Genomic DNA, 21,824 nt, shown 5'->3' on the forward strand with positions numbered 1-21,824 from the left:
GTGTGTAACCTTTTGCCACTAGACGCGCCTTGTAGCGTTCTATAGATCCGTCAGCCTTATATTTCACCTTGTATACCCATTTGCATCCAACAACATGCTTTCCTTTAGGTAAATGGCTTATTGTCCAAGTGTCATTCTGTTCCAGGGCAATTAACTCTTCTTTCATGGCTTGCTGCTAATGTTCATAGCGGGAGGCGTCTTCATAAGATTCTGGTTCAGCATGAGAATCAATGGAACAAATAACCTGTTTGAAAGAAGGAGATAATCTTGCAAGAGAGATGTGAGCCTCAATAGGATATCTAGATTTCATTCCAGTTTTAGTAGGAAAAGAAGTTTGGAAATCTTGCAAATAAACAGGAGCAGTTTTATGTCTAGTAGACCTCCTAAGATGATTTTGTTCTAATCTGGAATCAATTTCAGGTTCATTATTTAATCTAGTAGAATCACTGTAACATCCCTAGCTACCCCTCCTCAGGCCCCAGAGGCTATCAGGTTACTACAGCCCAATGCACCCCAACCCATCACCCTTCTTCGTCCATTCATACTGGGTGGGTTGTTGCCAGTGGGAATCGAACCCCCAACCTAACCTTTAACACCTCTGGCTCACCAGCAGATGCTACCAGTTGTGCAGCACAACTAGTAACATCTGCTGGTGAACCAGAGGTGTTAAAGGTCAGGTTGGGGGTTCGATTTCCAATGGCAACAACTCACCCAGTATGAATGGACGGAGAAGGGTGATGGGTTGGGGTGCATTGGGTTGTAATAACCTGACAGCCTCTGGGCCCGGTATGAATGGACGGAGAAGGGTAGCCAGGGATGTTACAATCACTAGTGTTCTCTTCCTGCAATTCGTTATTTTCAGAAACACATTTATCACTCAAACAGTTAGGGATAATAAGATCAAAATCATAATCAATAATAGGTGTAGCAATTTTGTCAACAGAATCTTCATGAGAAATGATTTTAAAAGGAAATTTGTTTTCATAGAATATAACATTTCTAGAAACGTGAATGGAATGAGACTTTAAATCATACACAACATACCCTTTTACATTTGGTTTGAACCCAAGGAATATACCTATTCGAGCCCTAGGATCCAATTTGGTTCGGTTGGCAGAGATGGTAGAAACATAGCCTAAGCATCCAAAAACATGTAGTTGTCTCATATCAAAAGCATTGCCATACAGAATCTCAAAAGGAGTAGAATCTTTAAGAAAGGGAGTAGGCAAACAATTTATCAAATTAACAGCATATAAAACAGCAAAATTCCAAAAGTTTTGAGAGAGGTTAGATTGAAACAGTAAAGCACGTGTAACATTCATAATGTGTTGATGTTTCCTTTCAACCAAACCATTTTGTTCAGGAGTTTCAATGCAACTGGTCTGATGGATGATTCCTTCAGTTTTAAAGAAATCTGTCATATTAAACTTTAAACCATTATTTGTCCTAACTATCTTGATGGTTTTCTGAAATTGAGTTTAATCATAGGGACAAAATTGATTAAATGGATGCGGGTTTCAGCTTTGCTTTTCATAAGATACAACCAGGTAAATCTAGAGTGATCATCCACAATAGTAAGGAAATATTTGTCACCATTCATGGAATTAACAGCACAAGGACCCCAAATATCCATGTGTACTAAATCAAAAACAGAAACAGCATAAGATGTACTATTAGGAAAAGGCAATTTTTGTTGTTTAGCTAAGTGACATACATCACAATCAGAGTTTACAGGAAGATAAATGAAAGGAAACTTTCTGTTAAGAACAACTAGCCTTTTGTGTGATGGGTGACCAAGACGCATGTGCCAAATGTCATGGTTAATAGCACTGGTACAGGCTTGAGCAGGAGTGTCCTCTCTGGTATTGATTTCACCCTTGATCATGTACATGCCTGACTGGATGTTAGTTGTACCAATCCTCTTGGTGGATCTCTTGTCTTGGATAGAACATTCATTAGTGGTGAAGGTAACAATGCAATTGGAATGGGAAACAAGTCTAGAAATAGACACCAAATTATACGAGAAACTGGGAACAAAGAGGACATTTCCAATACACAAATTTCCAAAAATTTTCGCAGAACCTGAATGAGTTGCTTGGACTTTGGTTCCATCAGGCAAATTAACATGTATGGGAGAAATACGATTAAAAGAAAGTAAGTTTGAGAGGGAACAACATATATGATCTGTGGCCCCCGAGTCAAGGATCGAATCATTATGAGAATTAAAACGAATTAAAGAGACAAGATTATTACCCTTTTCTACATTGCAGGAGACAATGGAACCAACCTGATTGGCAGAAACACCTTCACTGCCATTACCATTTGTTTGTTTTAGTAGAGTCATTAAAGCTTGGTACTGCTGCTGTGATAATTTGAAGTCGTGACCCTCTGGAACAAAATCAGTCTTTCCTTCTTGATTCGTGTCCACACTATTCACATTACCTCCTTTATTATTTGTTTTATAACCTGGTGGAAATCCATGCTTCTTGTAGCAATTGTCAATTGTGTGACCATTCCGACCGCAAAAAGAACAAACCCTCTTGCTATATCTGACATTCTTGATGTCAGTGTTGTTATTACCTGGATAGCCGTGCTTCTTGAAGCAAACAGACTCACTATGACCAGCCTTTTTGCAGTAGCTGCAAGTAACAGTGGTGTTGTTAATCTTGATCTCGGTTCCATTCAAGACATTATTCCCTCCAATCTGTCTTTCATGTTGAACCACGTAAGAGAAAATTTTTGAGATGGATGGGACCGGATCCATCATAAGGACATGAGAAGTGATGTTGTTGTACTGCTCATTGAGGCCTCTAAGAAATTGCATAGCATGATCTTCAATCTTTCTCTGTTGAAAAGAATTAGTGAGACCACAAGAACACTTTGCAGAACAATTGCAAATCAGATCAGGCCGAAAACTATCGAGTTCATCCCAAAGGACGCGAATACGTATGAAATACTGTGACAGAGGAACTTCCTTACTTGAGGGAAGATGCTTCTAGCTGTAACTCATATATGCGTAACAAATTTCCCTGAGAAAATCTAGACTTGAGATCCTTCCATATTTCTTCAGATTTTTTCATCCATAAGATGCTTTGCCTGATGAAGGGTGAAACGGAGTGTGTTAACCAAGAGACAACCATATTGTTGCATCTCTTCCAAGCCTGATACATGGGATCTGTTTTTTCGGGTTTAGGAGTAGAACCATCAATGAATTGCATCTTGTTCTTGGCGCTAAGAGCAGTGGCGAAAGATTTGCTCCATGAATGGTAGTTCTGCGACTCCAACACAAGCGACACAAGAGATAAGGTTGGGTTTTCACTGGGATGCAGATAAAGAAAACTATGTGGAGCATTGAAATCGTTAGCAAGCATTATGGATTTGGATTCACTTTCTGTGGCCATGGCAAAGAAAAGGAAAACGAAGGAAAGAAACAAAGCGAGAAGGAAAAAAGAAAGAAAGAAACAGAGATGCACAACAGAGCTCTTCAAAACCTAGCTCTGATACCATCTTAATAAACCTGTATTCCATATGAAGAATGAAATTGATGTAGAGTGGAAGAACAATTGAACGAGATTGAACGGGATTGAACGGGATTGCAGAAACCATGGGAAAGAAGACAAGAAACACAAGAAAGAGGGAAAGAGAGAGAGGTAAAACTGATTGTGTGATAAAGATACTGAAAGAGTCTTATTGATTAACTTTTCGGAAAGGAAAACAAACATATATACAAAGACTAAGTGATGCAAGAAATAATAGAATGCGTAAAATCAGTTTTAACAAACTGATCATTGGTTGTGTGATCTTTGGACTGAGCAATGTGACCCTGACCATTATCCTTATTATTCTGACATATCAATCTAGGATTATGGGTGTTTTTGTCCCACTGATAGAGATAATGTTCCGATCTCTTAAGTCTATTAAAATCATATTATTAAATCCTCAGAGTAATAGGAGTTAAGAATTTCGTTATGAATTTTGTCCTTAAGAAACATAAAATAACTAAAGAAATATGATATATTTATAAATCACTTCACAAATTTATGTACATTTATCCAAGACATTATGAGTGGTGTTAAATGTCAGGAAAAGCTGTTAAGAAAATGCCAACTTTTATATCTTCTTTTGTATTTACATAACAGTCATTTAAAAAGGACACATAACAAACCGCTTTGTTGTCTTCTTTTCCACCCCTAACAATTTCCAAATATCTTATTTCAGTCTATATTTCTTATCATTTCGGACAACTCTTTATTTGAAAACTTTCAAGTGAAATTTAAATACATTAATAATTATTTCATTTCAATTTTTCATAAAGTTGTTAAATAAATTATTGTTAACCTTAAAATAAAGTAATTCAAGGATTGTACTATTATATTTTAGTTTATATTATTCATAAATTACTGTAAGCAATTTGGGTGTCATATATATATATAAAAGATAATAGTAATAAATAATTAAATGTGTTATGTTATTATATTATCAGAAAATATTAAAGTAATATAATTAATTAAATCTATGTTTATATATATTTTATGATATATTAAATATATATATATATATATATATATATATATATATATATATATATATATATATAAATGAGAGAAATTTCATAGAAGGTCATGCTTTTCATACGTGAATACAATACTGAATACAATACGTATTTTTGTCCTGTTTGTTCTTTTGTTAGAAGAGGAGAATAAGAAAAACCTTTCACGTACTTAATAGTTGGAACATCAGGTATCAATCTTTCATCTATTATTTTCCATTCATTATATTCTTTGGATTTTGAGAATTACTGAATTATTGTAAGATTTTATTATTCTTTTAATGTTTTCATAATCTAACGATTACATATTCTAATATTTGATCAAACATTGATTCAATGGAATGAAATCATATACAGCAAGAGTTAAAATGAGAACTGAATACAATTAAATGACAATTGTTGGCATCAATGCTTTTGTAAGATATTTCGATTTCATTCATAAATATACTTATAATTTGCTCGTTGACAAATCTTGGTATAGATTTCATTGTTTACATAAAATTTTATGTAAATCCTCACAAAATTTATGATTGGAAAGAGTTGTGAAAGAAAAACAAGTTAGGTTGCTAGGTCTCACTCATCTTGTTCCATCGTGTAAGTGGCGGACCTTCACGATGACTAAGGGGCCATGGCCCCCAATTTTATTTTTTTATATTTATATATATTTTAATATATAATTTTAATTATATTTTTTTAAAAATTAATATTTGTAATATATTTCATAAATTTGATATTTTAATAAATTTGTATACATCTATATTTATATATAAGAATTTTTTTAAGTTATCCACATTTAATTTTCAATCTTGTATTTTAAATAAAATAATTATTTTATTAATATTATCTTTTAAATGATTATTTGTGTAATTTAACTATTTTTTTATTTGATTATTTATTTAAAATTTAATTATTATAAATGAAAATTAATTATAGTAAAATTATAAAAAATATTTATATTTAGTTTTATAATTATAATAATAACAATATTTATAATTTTATTATTTTTATTATCAAGAAAAAAGTAAATACAATATTTTTACTAGGTTATATAAAATTTTGAGATTACTCTTTTGATTATTATTTTCGTTCAAAAATATCAAATTGGTCCTCCATTTTTTTTTTTGTCTCAATTTGGTTCCGATTTTTTAAAAAAAATAATGCAATTTTGTCATTTTCTTTAAATTTCTTGAATCATATATTTCATCAAAATTGAAGTTGTGAATAAGGATGATTGTTTTATTTGTCGGTGTAATTGACATAATTCTAATGTCATTTTTTATAAAAAAACTTTCTTTCGCTTCAAAAAGTTTAACAAAAAAGACCAAAGTACATCAATTTTTAAAAAATCAAAATTGAGACTTAAAAAATTTAGAAAAACAACTTGATATTTTTGAACGAAAAAATAAACCAAAAGAGTAATTCAACTAAAATTTTGACACCCCTAAAAATTTGGCTGAAGATCCAGGACTGATCATGTGTAAACATGTTGATATGACCTAATTCATGTTGGATTTAGTTTCAAAATTAAATTAATCCAATATCACGGTTGATAAGTTAATTGAGATGAATTATCTTAAGTTAAAAATTGAAATATTTTTCTTAATTATTTTATATATAGCAAAACATCTTATATATCTTATATTATAAAAGTAGGAAGTTTAGAGTGTTTATTTTACAATTACGTTTATTTTTTGTAAATATGTTAATAAGTAAATCAGTGAAAAGTAAATCATTGACAGTTAATAATTGAAAAATGTAAATATTACAATTAAAGAAATACTGGTCTAATTTAATGTATATTAATTTAAGAAATTATTCTATTTTTGTAAATTTTATACAACTAAATATATTTTTCAAAATGACTGTTTTATAATCTAAAATACTAGTGTTGGAAATAATATGTCTTAATTAAAATAGAAAATAAATTTAATTAAATTGTATAAATAGTATCGAAAATTTAACACGTGTATACTAATTTATAAAATTATTATATATTGTAATAAAGTAACTAAAGATACATTCAAATATTATCGTATTCAATTTTAAAAAATAAATATTACGTACTTATATAATTAATTAAACTATTTTCCGTCAACATTAAAATAAATTCAAAAGTCATGATTACGAGTACACTGAGTACACGTCTCTTTCTTATGTACAGTCCAAAGTTTTAGCACGAAAAGAAATTTAAATCAAATGATATCATTGGTTGCTTTTCTTCTAATGATGGTTAACGTTTCTATTGGATTTGTGATCACTACTATCATTATTGGATTATCTTTATCCTAGTTTGTTCGTCTGTGCTTTTTTATAAATTTTGTTTCCATAATTTTTTATATTTAATTTACATTGTGAGAAGATATCATATCATGTACAGTTTCGAAATATATCTATATTATGTTGGAACCATGTGTATTAATTTTTAGGTATAATTGTTCGTATAGTATCTAGTTTGAGACTAGTGTATCAAATAGGTATTCGATTTAAAAAAAATTAGTGTCAATTGTATCTCCACTCTTGAAAAAGTACTTTAATTATGTTCATTTCAAACGGAGTTGACTAATGTCGTTAGTCAACGTGCCACATGTTAGCATGTGGTTTTTTTTAACTTTTTTTTAACTTTTTTATTTTTTTTTTATTTTTTTTAATTTTTTGAAAAAATAAAATAAAAATGTCACGTGGCATAACAATGTCACGTGTCAGTGTCATTATCAGATGTCATTGTGTTGATCTCGATTTAGTCCCCATGTATGTCTTTTTGTTTCAATTTAGTACTTAAGCATGTGTATTTGATTCAATTTAGTACTTAATTTAGTATCTAATATTTATATTGTTTCTCTCAATTTCAGACCAAATTTATTATTTGTATAAATGTTATACTAATATTTTTTATTAAAAACGACTTTTTAACATATTACTTTATTAATTACTTTTTTATTAAGTACTCATGTTTTGTTAATTTTTTTTTTTACAAAATAGAACAATATTGTCTCTTACTAATTTTAAACCAAAATTTCTATTGGTATGAATGTTATACTATTTTTTTTTATTAAAAATGACTTTTACCACTAAATTTTAATATAAATATCAAATACTTAATTTTTGTAAAACTTTTATACTTAATTACTTTTAATTTTATAAAAAATAGATTTTAATTATTAAAAAATATTAGGTCAAAATTAAATCGGATATACATAAGTAGGTACTAAATTGAAACAAAAAAACATATATGGGGACTAAATCGAAATCAACACAATGGCATTGCAATGCCACGTGACACTGACAATGCTACGTGTCACACACAAGAACTTGACACGTAGCATATTTATTTTTATTTTTCAAAAAATTAAAAAATTAAAAAAATTAAAAAAATTAAAAAAATTAAAAAAATTAAAAAAATTAAAAAAATTAAAAAAATTAAAAAAATTAAAAAAATTAAAAAGAAATTAAAAAAAATAAAAAAATAAAAAAACCATAGACTGACACGTGGCACGTTGACTAATTGTGTTACACGTGTCAGTCAACTCTATCTAAAAGGAACTTAATTGAAGCACTTTATCAAAAATTGGAATACAATTGACACTTTTTTAAAACCGGATACCTATTTAACACACCTGCCCAAAACTAGGTACTATTCCAGTAATTATACCTAATTTTTATTAAGTGTATTAGTACAGTGGTTTGTATCTTAATCGTTGTATATCTTTTAATAACACATAAATTTATATAGGATGTAAACACATGATAACGATATTCTTTATACCTATCTTTGACAATCCTAAGTTTTATTGATGGCTCCAACAATTGACGAATATATTTTAGTCAATGTTAAAATATTCTTTCCTAGTAATGTATTGAAATATAATTTATAGCCTTTGTAATATTCTTAAATAAAAATTATTCAATTATATATATATATATATATATATATATATATATATATATATATATATATATATATATATATATATATATATATATAATCTTCGTTGTCTTTTTAAATTTTGTAATTGTCTCAATATCAGAATAAATATAACATTTTATTTTGAAAACTATATATATTTATTATTACTCTTTAGAGTTGTCAAAACGAACTATTTGATTTGGTCCATCACTAGTTGATCACTTAGTGAACCAACTAAACCTAACTCACTTATTAGTGAGCTAAAACAATTCGAATATGGCCATGCCCACCACGGATTGGTGGGTTAAACGGGTTGGCTCACTGGTTTACTTAATTAAAAAAATACATTTTTTTTCTTTCCTTTCGAAAAAACTAAATTTTAATTCTGCTTGATATATAAATAAACTTTTATACAATCCAAATATAATCCAAAATAATGTTCAACCCCAAATAGAAAACAAAATCACAAAAATATTATGTTTCTATTTGTCAACCCAATATATTGGCTAAGAAAAACAGTCCAACCCAACTCAAATACAAAAACAATTGTGACCCTTTATCTACAGGTGAGTTGGTGAGTCAACCTAGCTCACTATAGGTTCAATCCGAATGAGTCAAGTTCTTGGTGAACCAGGTAAAAAATTAACATGTACTGCAATTTGTAAAAAAAAAAATAACCCAACCCGACCTAAATCTATGGTGAGTCGGACTGGCCCACGGGTTCTGACCCATCAATGACAGAACCTAGTCAAAAATTTCAGGAGACCAAATTATATTTTTTATATAAAAATTATTTTTTCTGATTTAAAAAAATTCATTTTCTCTCATCATTTTCTCTACACAAAACCAACACAAACAAAAAAAAATATATGACAAAAATATATATGAAAGTGAAACATAAAGTAATCAACAATGATATGTTAAAAAAACAAAAATTACCTTTAGTAAGGATGTTGCTCTATGTCTACGCTCTTTCAATAATTAAAAATCTTCAATAATTGAATCAGAATAGATAATTCTCTATATGCATTTGATATAGACCTCATTTTAGATAAACCATTCGTACGTCATTATTTTGATTTGGTGCTCATCAATTTTACTTGGTGGGTATTACCAAATTTGAGGATTTTTTCCCAAATCACGTGCTAAAGAATTTTCAAATTTATTAATTGTAACTCTGAGAAGTTTAGAGAGTTGTTTTTCTTTTTCTTCAATTTTTGGATTCTCATGAAGTTTCTCAAGTTTAATTGATATAGATGTATTTTTTTCATCTCCATCACAAGTCCTTCCTCTTGAAAAAAATAATCAATTTGTTTACTCTTTATCATAATTTTTCTAATATAAATTTGTCATCTCTTATCTGTTTAGAAAATAAAATAAAATTATGAAGACCCCAAATTAAATCTCAAAACCAAGACTCAAAATTTTAAGAAAAATAATAACTTCTAAATTATTAGTTTTCTTTACCTTAAAGTTGATTTTTAATCATGTTCTTCCCTTTTACATAGCTTCAAAGTCTATCTATACAAAGAAGAGTTTGACCAACAATTAGATCATGATTTTATGATCTCTAACGGATAGAGATATGTCTATAACATAGAAAAATCACATACAAGAGGAAAACATATTGCTTCGGAAAAAAAGGGATAGAAAATCAACTTACTCAAAAGAAGAAATATTTTGGTTCAAAATGTTCCTTAACTCCTTATTATCACCACCTTAGTGCAATTTTATTTTGAAAATGAAGAGATTAAAAGTGAAAATTAGAATAGAAAGAAAAGGTAGGAAAGAGACAACGACAGGGAAGAGAAAGAAACCAAATAAAAGAAAACAAAGAATAACAAAAGATGGTGAAAACGTGGTTTTCAAAATCTTAAAGTATATATAAAAAGTAGGCTAAATTACTTTTTTGATCATTGTTTTTGTCAAGAATGTCAAATTGGTCCTTCATTTTTTTTTGTCTCGATTTGATTCTATTTTTTTTTAAATAATTCAATTTGGTTTTCATAAATATGATTAAAGTCAATACCACGTGTCAATTTATGATTTTTTTTTAATTTAACACCATTTGTGAAAAACTAATGACAATGAACAAATTAAATCACTCTTTAAAAAATCAGGATTAAATTGAGATAAAATAAAATTGAAAAACTAATTTGACACTTCTTAACAAAAATAAAGACTAAACAAGTCATTTAAACTAAAAAAGTAAAATTAAAAGAAAACGTTGGAGGAACCCTCTGTCCTTTAAAAGGACCCGTCTTGCCACTTTGAGAGCTCTACTATTCTTAATCTATGTATAAAAAAAACCGCTGACGCCACTTTGAGAGCTCTACTGTTCTTAATCTATGTATAAAAAAAAAACCGCTGAAATGCAGATGATTTAGAAACAAAAGCAAGAAATTTTGAGGAAACTAATACAACTTTATTATAATTATTGGAGAAGCCATACAAGTTGTTGATTGTAAAACACGAGTGAAAGACAGTAAACAAGAGTAATTAAAGCATGGTGATGAGGTTATTAATATTTAGTAGCTATCTGTTGGAGAGAATCAAAGAGTTGTTGTGGCACGCAGAGCATAGGCATGTGATCTGCGCCTTTGATCTCTAGAACGTCGTTGAAGACAGCATTTTGGATCATCCAGTGCTGATATTCCAAAGGAATTGCAAGGTCCTCAGTGCACACAACAAAGGCACGTGGAACCGACCCATATCCCTCTTTCGAGAACTTCTTTTGCTTTGACAAGTCTTCCATGAAGAGCGACGATGGCCTCGCTAAACTCTTCGCCAATTCAATGTCCTGCAACATCCAAAACTTTAATTTGTTTGTACTGAAAACCTTTCAAAGAGTTGAATAAAAACAAAATCATTGACGCAAGTGTGACAACTCTTAACAGGTGCTTACCTCGATTGAGGTGAGTTGATAGAGCTTGTCAGAGATGAACTTGGGACCAAAGAACATTGATGTTTTGCTTCCACATGGAGAAAATTCAGTGTCTAACCATGCCGCCGGCTCGGTCCTCTCATTGTACTGTTCAAGTAAAAATTATCATCTCATTCTACTTTTTAATTTCAATTAAAAGCAAAAAGAAAAGAAAACTTGTGAAGATTTTTGAGAATGAAAAAACATTTTTCACTTGTTAATCTCCGCTTATTTTATGTATTGTGGAGACAGAAGTCGGATCAATGTTTTGAATGTTTCAAAACGTGGATTAATTATGTAAGGAAAAAGGAAGAGAAAACGACAACGCAAAAGTTTTTTCTCTTCTGTATTAATTAATTGAATTTAGTGACTTTTGTCCGTCAACGAGTTCCATTATTTGCATTAGGTAGGAAGGCATTTCACTTTGGTGAGTAAGAAAATAGTTAAAAATTTGCAGTGGTAATATGAAATCTCAGAAGCATACCTTTTCCAGAACATAAGATGGTTGGTGTTCAATGTCGGGAGTGAAAGCCGTTAAGAAAACAGCAACCGCAACTTTTTCTGGGAATTTCTCCGTGGCAAGTGCTATGTTGAGTCCCCCAAGACTATGACCCACCAGAATCACCTTTTCATTTGGGGGAATTGTTGCCAATAGCTGCAGCAGAGGCTCGGAGTACTGTGAGAAAGTATGAACATCTTCGATTTTGCGCGGGTTGATGCCGGAAGCTGCAAGGTCGAGCACGGTGACCTTGTGGCCAGCAGATTCCAAGCGTGGCTTCAGCTTGTACCAGCACCAAGCTCCATGGCAAGCCCCATGCACCAGAACAAAATGCTTATTTTCTGAACCCATGTTTTCTTCTCAGGCTTCTAGTTATTACTTTGCTTTTCTCTTCTCTATTTATTGTGTGAGTGGGTCAGATTTTTTCAAATTAATGGATTTGAAAAGTCAAATCATGATCCACATTTTCTTTCCTTCTCAAGACGTATTGTACACAATTTTTTCACCGAACTAACAGCGACAAGAAAAGTTAGCACAGTAGTAATTCACAGGAAAAAGAGCTTGATAGAGAATGAGCACATGTCAAGTTTTTATGTGGGTTTGGGTAGGCGCAAAAAAGTTTAAGAAAAATGATATTTTAATTATTTTTTTATTTATTTTTAATTTGTTGCTTTAATTATTATTAAATCATTTTTTTAATAATGTAACGTGATAATCTATGATCGTAATAATGTGTTAAAAATAGGTTAAAAAAAAGTAGATTAAAGTATTCACAATTATTTTCTTGACAAGAAATGATTTATTCACAATCATTTTCTTGACAAATTTGGACAACGCTACGTGGATAACGTGGAGTTAATGTGTCCTTAGTTTTGCTTTCTCTAAATTTAATTATAAAAATATCATTTTGCTTTCTCTAAACTCCCGTCGCTGCTATAGTGTGGGTTTTCGTTGAAGAAGTGTTGGGTTGGTGGTGCACTGCGGTTCACCTTCACATCCTATGCTGCAGTTCGACGTGAATGTTCAAAAGGGACAAAAGCCAAACGAAAATTGTGTCTTCCCTCATTTCCTCTTTTCAAATTTTTTTCTTAAACCTTCGTCGCTTATCTGGGTGTGTGGGTTTTATCTGAATCACTATTTGATTTGTGGGGCGATGCGGTTCTTGTCCACAATCCTGCGCTGCAAGGTCTAAAGAAATAATTCCAATTAAATATTACCAAATACAGTGTATTTATGCATCAAACAAAATGAGACATTTTGCAGAGTTATTTCACCTCTTGCGGTGAATACACATGGACAACCATAGATCATCACAACTGTAGTTTTTACCATGGTTATACGTGCATGGTCTTCACAACAGATGTTGGGCACACTATAAAAAGAATTTTATTGACAAAATAAATCTCTCAATAATTTATCGATTGGCAAAGTAATTAAAATTTTAATTATTAACAAATAACTTTATCGGTATTACAAATTTTAATTACTAATACATATGTTTGTTAAAGAATACATCAATAATGATATACTTTAAAATTTGTTAATAAATTCGTGGATAATTATCCAATCAAATTAAAAATTACTAAATGAATGAACGATTAAGAAAGAGATTTTGAAAAAATATATAGCCTTCATAAGAATCTTTATTATAGAAAAAATTTTATTCCAAATTTTAGTTATAGAAAAAATTATAAAGAATATACCATATAACATTTATAGAAAAACGTTTATTTTAAATTTTCTTTTTATCACTATTATAGAATATTGTTAGATTTTAAATTTGTATGTTAATTAATTAATTTAAATTTTATTGTTAAAAATAGTTTTAATTATAAATAAGCATTTATTCTAAATTTTCTTTTAAGATTTTTCACATTAATAATTATTAAAATTTTATCATGCTTTTAAGTTTTGTGTTAATTAATTAATTCATTTAAATTTTATTGTTAAACATAATTTTAATTATAGGATTTTTTTTTTAAATTCATATAATTTTTTTATCACTATTAATTATTTTATTAATTTTTTAATTTTTTAATTTTTATGTTAATTAATTAAAATCCATATGTAATTAATCAATCAAATTAAAAAGTAATTAAAAGATGAATAATAAAGAAAGAGATCTTCAAATAGCATTTAAAAAAATGTTATATCATAGGAAACATTTAATTTCTAATTTATTTTATAAGAAAACATTTATAGATAAAGAATATAGCATTTAATTATAGAAAAACATTTATTTTAATTTTTTTTCTTTAATAATATTAGCTTGTACACTATTAATTATTCATATTTTATAACTTTTGCAACTTTTGTGTTAAATAATAATTTTATTTATTATTTTATAATTAAAAATAATTTTAATTATAAAAACAAATTTAATCTTTCTTTTTTAATAATATAATATTTTTATCACTATTAATTATTACTATTTAATTATTTTTTAATTTGGTATTAATTAATTAAAATCTTGCATAATTGAGTCAATCAAATTAAAAAAAAAATAACTAAGATGAATAATAGAAAATAAATATAAAAAAAATATAACATTTACAGAAATATTATATTGTAGGAAAAGATTTATTTAAAAGGAATATAGCATTTAATTATATATATATATATATATATATTTAATATGTTTGATTGCATATATTTCAGTTATTTGTTAAGTAATTATTTAAATTTATTTATATTTTAACTGGTTCTTACAATAGTTTTTTAACTTGAAATTTATTTTAAATCTAATTTATATGTTAAAAATAATTTTATTTAAATTAAATTATTTTTAAAAATTATTTTATTACTTAATTTTCTAATATATTAATATAAAAAATTATTTAGTTACACTAATTATATCAACTTCAACATTTCTATTCATTTTCTTTTACTTTATATGTTTCTTTTCGTCCATTCAAATAATTATACTTTCCTTTCCCTTTTTTTTCTTTCTCTCTTTCCCGGTCCAAACATAATTTATGAATTCAAAAACACGGTTACCTATTTGACAAGGTATTTTGTCTTTATTATTGAATAAGTTACCATTCATATTGAGTAAATTAATTTTATAGTAAATTAATTTTATAACTGTGAAAATTGGTTGAAATTTGCGAGTTAATCTGATTCATCACGAGTTCAGATTGAGTTGAAATTTTTTTACAAATTTTAATACGGATTGATTTTTTATGTGACTCATCTAGAACTCGGTTCACCAACCCGCAGATAAAAGGGCCACATAATTTTTTTATTTTATTTTATTAAGTTGGGTTTTACATTTGGGTCATGTTAAGTTTTTTTTTTCGGCACATAAATAATTTGTATTTTTTTATTTTGGTTTGTATTTGGATTGTATTAAAGTTTATTTAGATTTTAATTAAAATTACAATGAAAAAATAAAAGATTATATTTTTTTTAATTAAATGAACCCATAAGCCAACCCGTTTAACCCGTCAACCTGTGATGGATTGGATTGTATTCGAATTTTTTTGACTCGCTAAATCATTAACCCGTGGTAGGTCGAGTCGGATCAGACTGGGTTACCTATTTTGACAACTCTAATTAATTTAAAGATACACTTACATTCTTAACTTATGTAATTTACTAATTAAATCTTCTAATTTTTGATAAAATTTAGTGAAATTATGTGGAGGAAAAACTTTAGCGATAACTAAATAGAATTAAATCAGTTTTTGATTATTATCGACAAAGTTGAATGATAAAATGTATATTTTTTGAAGTTAGTCTTCAAATATTACTAATCAATAATGATTGAAAGTGACTTTCGTTTTCCACGTTTATCATTCTTTTCAAATAAGTCTTTATATATTAATCTTTTTATACTCTATTATTTTAAAATAATAACAAACAGATATAAATTACATTTTAATAATACATACGAATATATCTAAAATAAGATAAATAAGGTTTAGAAAGTTATATATATATATATATATATATATATATATATATATATATATATATTAATAATATTAATATAGCTATTCACTTTTTGGTGAAATACAACGTTGTCCTGAAAACAAAAAAAAAAAAGTAGGGTGAGTGATTATAATTTATAAAATTACATATTTAGGTTTATTCAGAAATGATAAATGTAAGTTGACCAATATAGTTTTGATTTATTCGTATTTAGTTTGTAAAAGGCAAGTCGAATCGGTTTGTATTTAATAATTATGGATTATTTTAAAGTGAAAATTATTTTTATTTTTTAAATTTAGATGTAAAATTAAAATTCATTATTTTTCTAATGTGTTTGATTTTTTGTATATGTTAAATAATATTTCAAGTTAACATTTAAATATTTAAGTTATAATGTGTTAAAGAGTGTAAATGGCTCACCAACATAAAATGTCAATCGATCAAAAATTTAAGACACACTAGTGTAGAGAAAAATTTTAGACACAATTATTTTGATCATTAAACTTTTATTGTTGAACCACAAAATATATATATATATATATATATATGAGGTAAAAAAATAATGACCTTTTAACTTTGGTTTATAAAATAAAAAATAAAGTTTCACATTATATTTCGATTCAAAAACAATTGAATATCTTTTTGATTTAAATAACATAAATAAAATAAATAAATAAATAAATAAGTTTCGCTTGTAATAAAAGTATATTCCCCATCTAATTTTTAAAACAATAAAAATTAATGCAATCTTAACACAATCCTCAGCGTAACATGTGAGGAACTTTATACAAATACTATAATAAATAATGATCTTGTTTGAATGTTTCACATCTTGATTGAATATTATACTTTTAACATCGATAATAATATAAACATTTACATCAAATAAATAAATTAAAATTAAATTTTTCAAGAAAATATTGTTGTCTAAGCTATAGTAAAACTATAGCAATTAATCAATAAAGGGTAGGTAAGATTTGACTTAGAAATTTACAAAAAATAAAATACAGGAGTTTTGTCATAAAGATTAAAATATAGTAAAAGAAAATTGCAGGTTATACGAACCAACCTACCCTATTTTTTTATTGATCCACACATATTACAAATTATGCGACCTAAACTGTCGGTCAAAATATTTAATTTAGCTCGTACTTTTTTTCTTGTGAGCTAACTAAGCAATTGACATGACTTCTCATACGTTGTCACTATTTTATTTTTTTGTTTTTGACATTAAAGAGTAAGGCATTTATAGTTGAAAAGAAAAATAACTTGGAGACATATTACTGTATTTATAAATGATTTTCAACTTCTAACCTTTTTTCAGTAAATACTTTCGAAAAATTTGCTGATTCTGTACCGTCAACGTGAAAATTGCAAACTAAAACAACACACTCTCTAATATGATTTTCGAAGACTCCGCCTTGTACTTTTGTTACTGTTCATGTTTTATTTGACTGTCAAAAATTCGTTGTTGTTGGCAATGAAATCAAACAAATTATTGAAACTAAGTGAATCACATGCCAGATAACGACAACCATGGTCAGAACGCAACCCTTCGTGCTTTAAACTCTCTTCATGGCTTTAGTACATAAGCAATTATTGTTTCTTCATTTTATTTTTACATAAAATAACAGCAAACACCACATTAGCTTTTACTATGAGAATATTGGTTTCTTAATTTCGTATTAAATAATCACAAGCATTTCATCATTGATTGCATGCATGTTTTAACAGAATCCACTATCAAATAAAAAACTATTTGTTGCAGCTTTTGCTTGCGTATATTTTTGTTTTTTTGAAACGCGTTCTCACTGCACGATTCGTGTGCTTGTGTATGCTTATAAACCATATGTTAAGTATGTTAAGTTTTAAGGAAGTGATTTTAGGAGGAAAACAAAGACCCGAATCCGATCATATAAAATATTAACACAATTTTTAACTTAAAATTTTAAGGTAATTTAAAATTTTAAGGTAATGGGTGCATGCATATTTATTTTTATATAATGTTCTATTTTTTCATTTCTAATCAATGTAGAATTTAAATTTATATTTGAATTTCTAACGCCATATATATATATATATATATATATATATATATATATATATATATATATAAAATAGTTAATTACAGAAGGCATAGTCTCTGATGTCTTACATATCCCCACATTTTCTGTTAATCACCTTACCATGCCAACTTATTTATCTTCTCTACTTTGCTTTTCTGATAATTTTTGCACTTTTTTTTTATCTTTTCAACTTTGTTTTTCTCTTAATTCTCTATTATTTCGGGCAAAATGTTAATGTTTCTCTTCTTTGTATTTCTAAACTTTGCTTTTGCTTCTTCTATCAATGATTGTATTATTTAGGCTAAATACTTAATTATTGTATCTTTTATCTTTTTCTATTTTGTCTTTTCTATCCACTCCTGTTTACACGACAAACAATTAATCCCTGTTGCTTTTAAAATCAACTGTGTTTTGTTCTATATTATTAGTACAAACAATCAATTATTGTTTCTTTTTCAACAGTTTTGCTTTTCTGTCAATTCTTGCATTATTTCGGCCAAACAATTAATCATTGTTTCATCAAATGTTTTTCTATTAGTAACAATTAATTATTGTTTCATTAAATGTCTTTTTTTTCAATTCCTGTATTATTTAGAGTAAATAAAAAGGTCTGTTTTATGCTAGACATATATGTTAAGAATTTAAAATGATCAGTTGAAAATTTTATATTATATAAAAAATAAGTAAAATAAATAATATATAATATAATTAAAAGAATTTATAAATTTCATATTTTAAAGTTTTAAAAAATTAAATACGATATTATAATATCTTATAAATTCATTCACAATTTATTAACATAAAATCTAGTGTGTATTTTAGAAGAAAGAAAAAGGATGATAATACATGAATGAAGCAAAAGATATTAGACATATTATATTGACTATGATTGAATGTTAAAAACGCCTTTTGAATTGAAAGCTAAAAAAAATGGAATATTGCTTTGAAAAAATCTGACCAGCTGGAGTTCACTCGGGTTTACTGGGTAAGGAAAACATGGGTAGCCCACTTTTAAGGTTTGTTAATTATAAAAAAGAAAAAGACTTTTTAACATCTAAATTTTAATACTTTTTTATAATCTGAAATGATATTTTTTATATTTTAAAATTATTTAAAAAAATACTTCATATTATAAAAATAATTCTCAAAATTTAATTATTAAAATATCGTAATATTATTGTCCTAATTATAATTAGGGAAACATTTGTGGGGTGTGGGAAAACATGATTTCATTGAGACGTTGGAATTGGATATGGCTCCACTGATGAAGTGGTGGTGGGTCCATGTAGCGGCTTTGGAATGGTCTTTCATATGACAACCATTCTCTTCTAAATTTCTTGATTGAAAAAAAAAAGAAAAAGAAAAAATAGGATTATTCCTCACTTTTTGTGCACTTCAAAAGTTTCGCAATGACTTCATCAAATGGATGAAGATAAGGAAAAAGACAGAAGATGAAACATTCGAACCCACTTTATTTTAAAGATGTAATTAATTAGATGATATACGCTTTGTTCGAATATATCAGTTAGATATTTATTTTTTTAAAATATTAATTGAATTTTAATTTTTAAAAATATATTTCGATTAGATCCATTTTAAATAAAAAATATTAACATAGTTAATAATATTAATATTTAAAATGATTTTTAATAATATTAATATTTAAAATAACTTTTAAAATTGAATAAAATTAAATATTGACATTTATATTAAAATTTAACGATAAAAATTATAAATAATTTTTGTCTTAGAAAAATTTAATTGAGTTACTTCTTCAAAAGGTAGGACACTTTTTAAAATAAGATACACATACGAAAAAAATTAAACTTATCTTAAACTAATTTAACCTTGAAAAAACTTTAGACGATATATAATATTTAATTACAAATTCATATAAATTAATATGACAGTTGGCTCACGGGATGGCCCACAAGTCACCGAATACTTATTTAATTAACACCAAAAGTAGGGTATTAACAGATAATTTAAATAAAGTTGCACATATTTTTCATGTGTTAGTAATATCAATTCTTCTTTAGTGGTTAGATTTTGTTAATAACGTCAACTAAAAATAAATACAGTTAGTTTCTTTGCAACGTGATTTCGGTAATAGGGTGAATGGAATCTTTAAATTTTTTTTATCACCTTTTTCTACTTCATTAGAAAGAAAAGGTTTGGACTTAATTTTTCTATAACAGGGTTCCGTAAAAGTTGCTTACAAATTATTATTTTTTCATTTATTTGTGCGATTAAACCCAATACTAATTGAATTTAAATCCAAATACCGATTGAATTCATAGGTTAAATACCGGTAGCTTAAAAGTCTGAGGTGATTAATAATGATTACTGAGTCGAATAATAAAGATAAGACGTTAAAAATAAAATGTTGGAATAAATGATGGTTTCTTGAATAATAAAGCTGAAAGACAATTCAGATGAATGATGAATATAAAAGGACTTTAGAAGATAGGGAAAAGGAGATCTTGACCGATTTGCTACATTTTGGGTAGAACAATTTTTAAGTTTATATTCCCATTTATGTTACACCTTGCAAGATATAGTTTGGTATTTGATGTGGCTTTTTGTCAATTGGGTTGGGGAAAGTAACAAGCTTTTTGTAGTGTGTATTATGCAATGTATCTAACTGTTCGGTGTGTTTTGGATTATCCTTTCAGCACCCCAAAATTCACTTAAAGAACGTTAAATGTACACTTATTTGATAATTATTTTTTCTTTTTCATTAAATATTAAAGAGGTTTAAATTGTAATTGCATTTAAAGGAACATTTTTAATATTTTTCTGTTGGACGAAGTTTGAATTTCATTCACACAATTACTCAAACACCTTATGAGAGACCACTTTAATAGTATGGAAGACCACTTTAGTCCACTGTATAGCCTAGCCTTTACCTTTCTTTACCTTTACCTTTACCTTATCTAATCATTAGGTATTGTGTTAGAATTCTATCATTCAACACAAATTATTTTTAGGTTATTCAAATAAATTTTTCTATCCTTATTTCATTACCAATATTTTTATTATTAAAGGGAAGTGATTTCGAAAAGGAGATTATTGAAAAGAAGTGTTTTTTTATATGATAACTCTTTCTTTTTCTTTCATGTAACATCATATGATAGTTATTATTTAAGTAAGAAATAAAAATTAAATGAAAAAGGTAGAAATTTATCCAGAGTTTCTAAATTATTATTAAGGAAGAGAATGAGAGAAAGAAAAATTAAAGAAAAAACTCAATTGAAAATTTTCTGAAATGTATTATGAATTCAGATAAATTTTCTAATTTAATTATAGAACCTTACACATATAACAAATATGAGAAATATTCTATCTATTATAATGTAATTCCTGGTATGTTAAACCAAGGAAATTATACATCACAAAAAAAATTATGCTAATATTTGTCACAAGTTTGTCACCATTTGGAAGTTAATCCACGACATTATTGCTCAATGATGTAGCACAATTAGATAAAGCCAACTTAACATTACTTTTATCTTTTAAAAAACTTGTTTCTAACCTATTATTAATCCTCTAAAAGTTTAATTGATTGGTGAAATATGAAAAGAATTGCATACATGATAAAGAAAAAATGAATGGTAAAATTTATATAATGATAACAGTTAAATGCCATAAAATATATTTTCTTTGTACGAAATAGTATACTAATATATAACAAAATTAACTCATCAATTTTTACATACTATTGTTCTGTTCATCTTTTGATTTTTTTCACACACAAAAAAATATTTCTTTTAATATTCATATTATTTCTAAAACAAGGATTAAAGTGATTAATGCAGTGTCAAAACATCAATTCTCTAATAAAATACATTAAGAGTATTACAAGAAAATTCTTAAATAATAATCAATTTTAGTGATAAAAAATTGTTAGTTTTTATAGTAACCAATTTAGATACCAATATATAAAATAA

The 21,824-nt window shown here is 27.1% G+C and overlaps 1 protein-coding gene across 1 annotated transcript; it reads right to left on the reverse strand.

Moving 5' to 3' along the window:
* Window positions 1–10,856: 10,856 nt before the first annotated feature.
* Window positions 10,857–12,403, reverse strand: LOC114176155 (salicylic acid-binding protein 2-like). The gene is made up of 3 exons (XM_028061095.1): window positions 11,861–12,403; window positions 11,359–11,484; window positions 10,857–11,253 (listed from the first exon to the last, which is right to left on the reverse strand). Exons 1-3 carry the CDS (start codon window positions 12,224–12,226, stop codon window positions 10,975–10,977), a joined length of 771 nt encoding a protein of 256 aa, XP_027916896.1. The 5' UTR covers window positions 12,227–12,403; the 3' UTR covers window positions 10,857–10,974.
* Window positions 12,404–21,824: the final 9,421 nt, after the last annotated feature.

The sequence above is a fragment of the Vigna unguiculata genome, chromosome 3, assembly GCF_004118075.2.
Source record: "Vigna unguiculata cultivar IT97K-499-35 chromosome 3, ASM411807v1, whole genome shotgun sequence".
In the NCBI taxonomy this organism is placed as follows: domain Eukaryota; kingdom Viridiplantae; phylum Streptophyta; class Magnoliopsida; order Fabales; family Fabaceae; genus Vigna; species Vigna unguiculata.

Excerpts from the sequence above, each read along its gene's own strand:
- LOC114176155 (XM_028061095.1), bottom strand. The coding sequence starts at position 12,226 with ATGGGTTCAGAAAATAAGCATTTTGTTCTGGTGCATGGGGCTTGCCAT. Across the intron at positions 11,485-11,860 it reads CATCTTATGTTCTGGAAAAG|TACAATGAGAGGACCGAGCC; the intron begins GTATGCTTCTGA and ends TTACTTGAACAG. Across the intron at positions 11,254-11,358 it reads ATCAACTCACCTCAATCGAG|GACATTGAATTGGCGAAGAG; the intron begins GTAAGCACCTGT and ends TGGATGTTGCAG.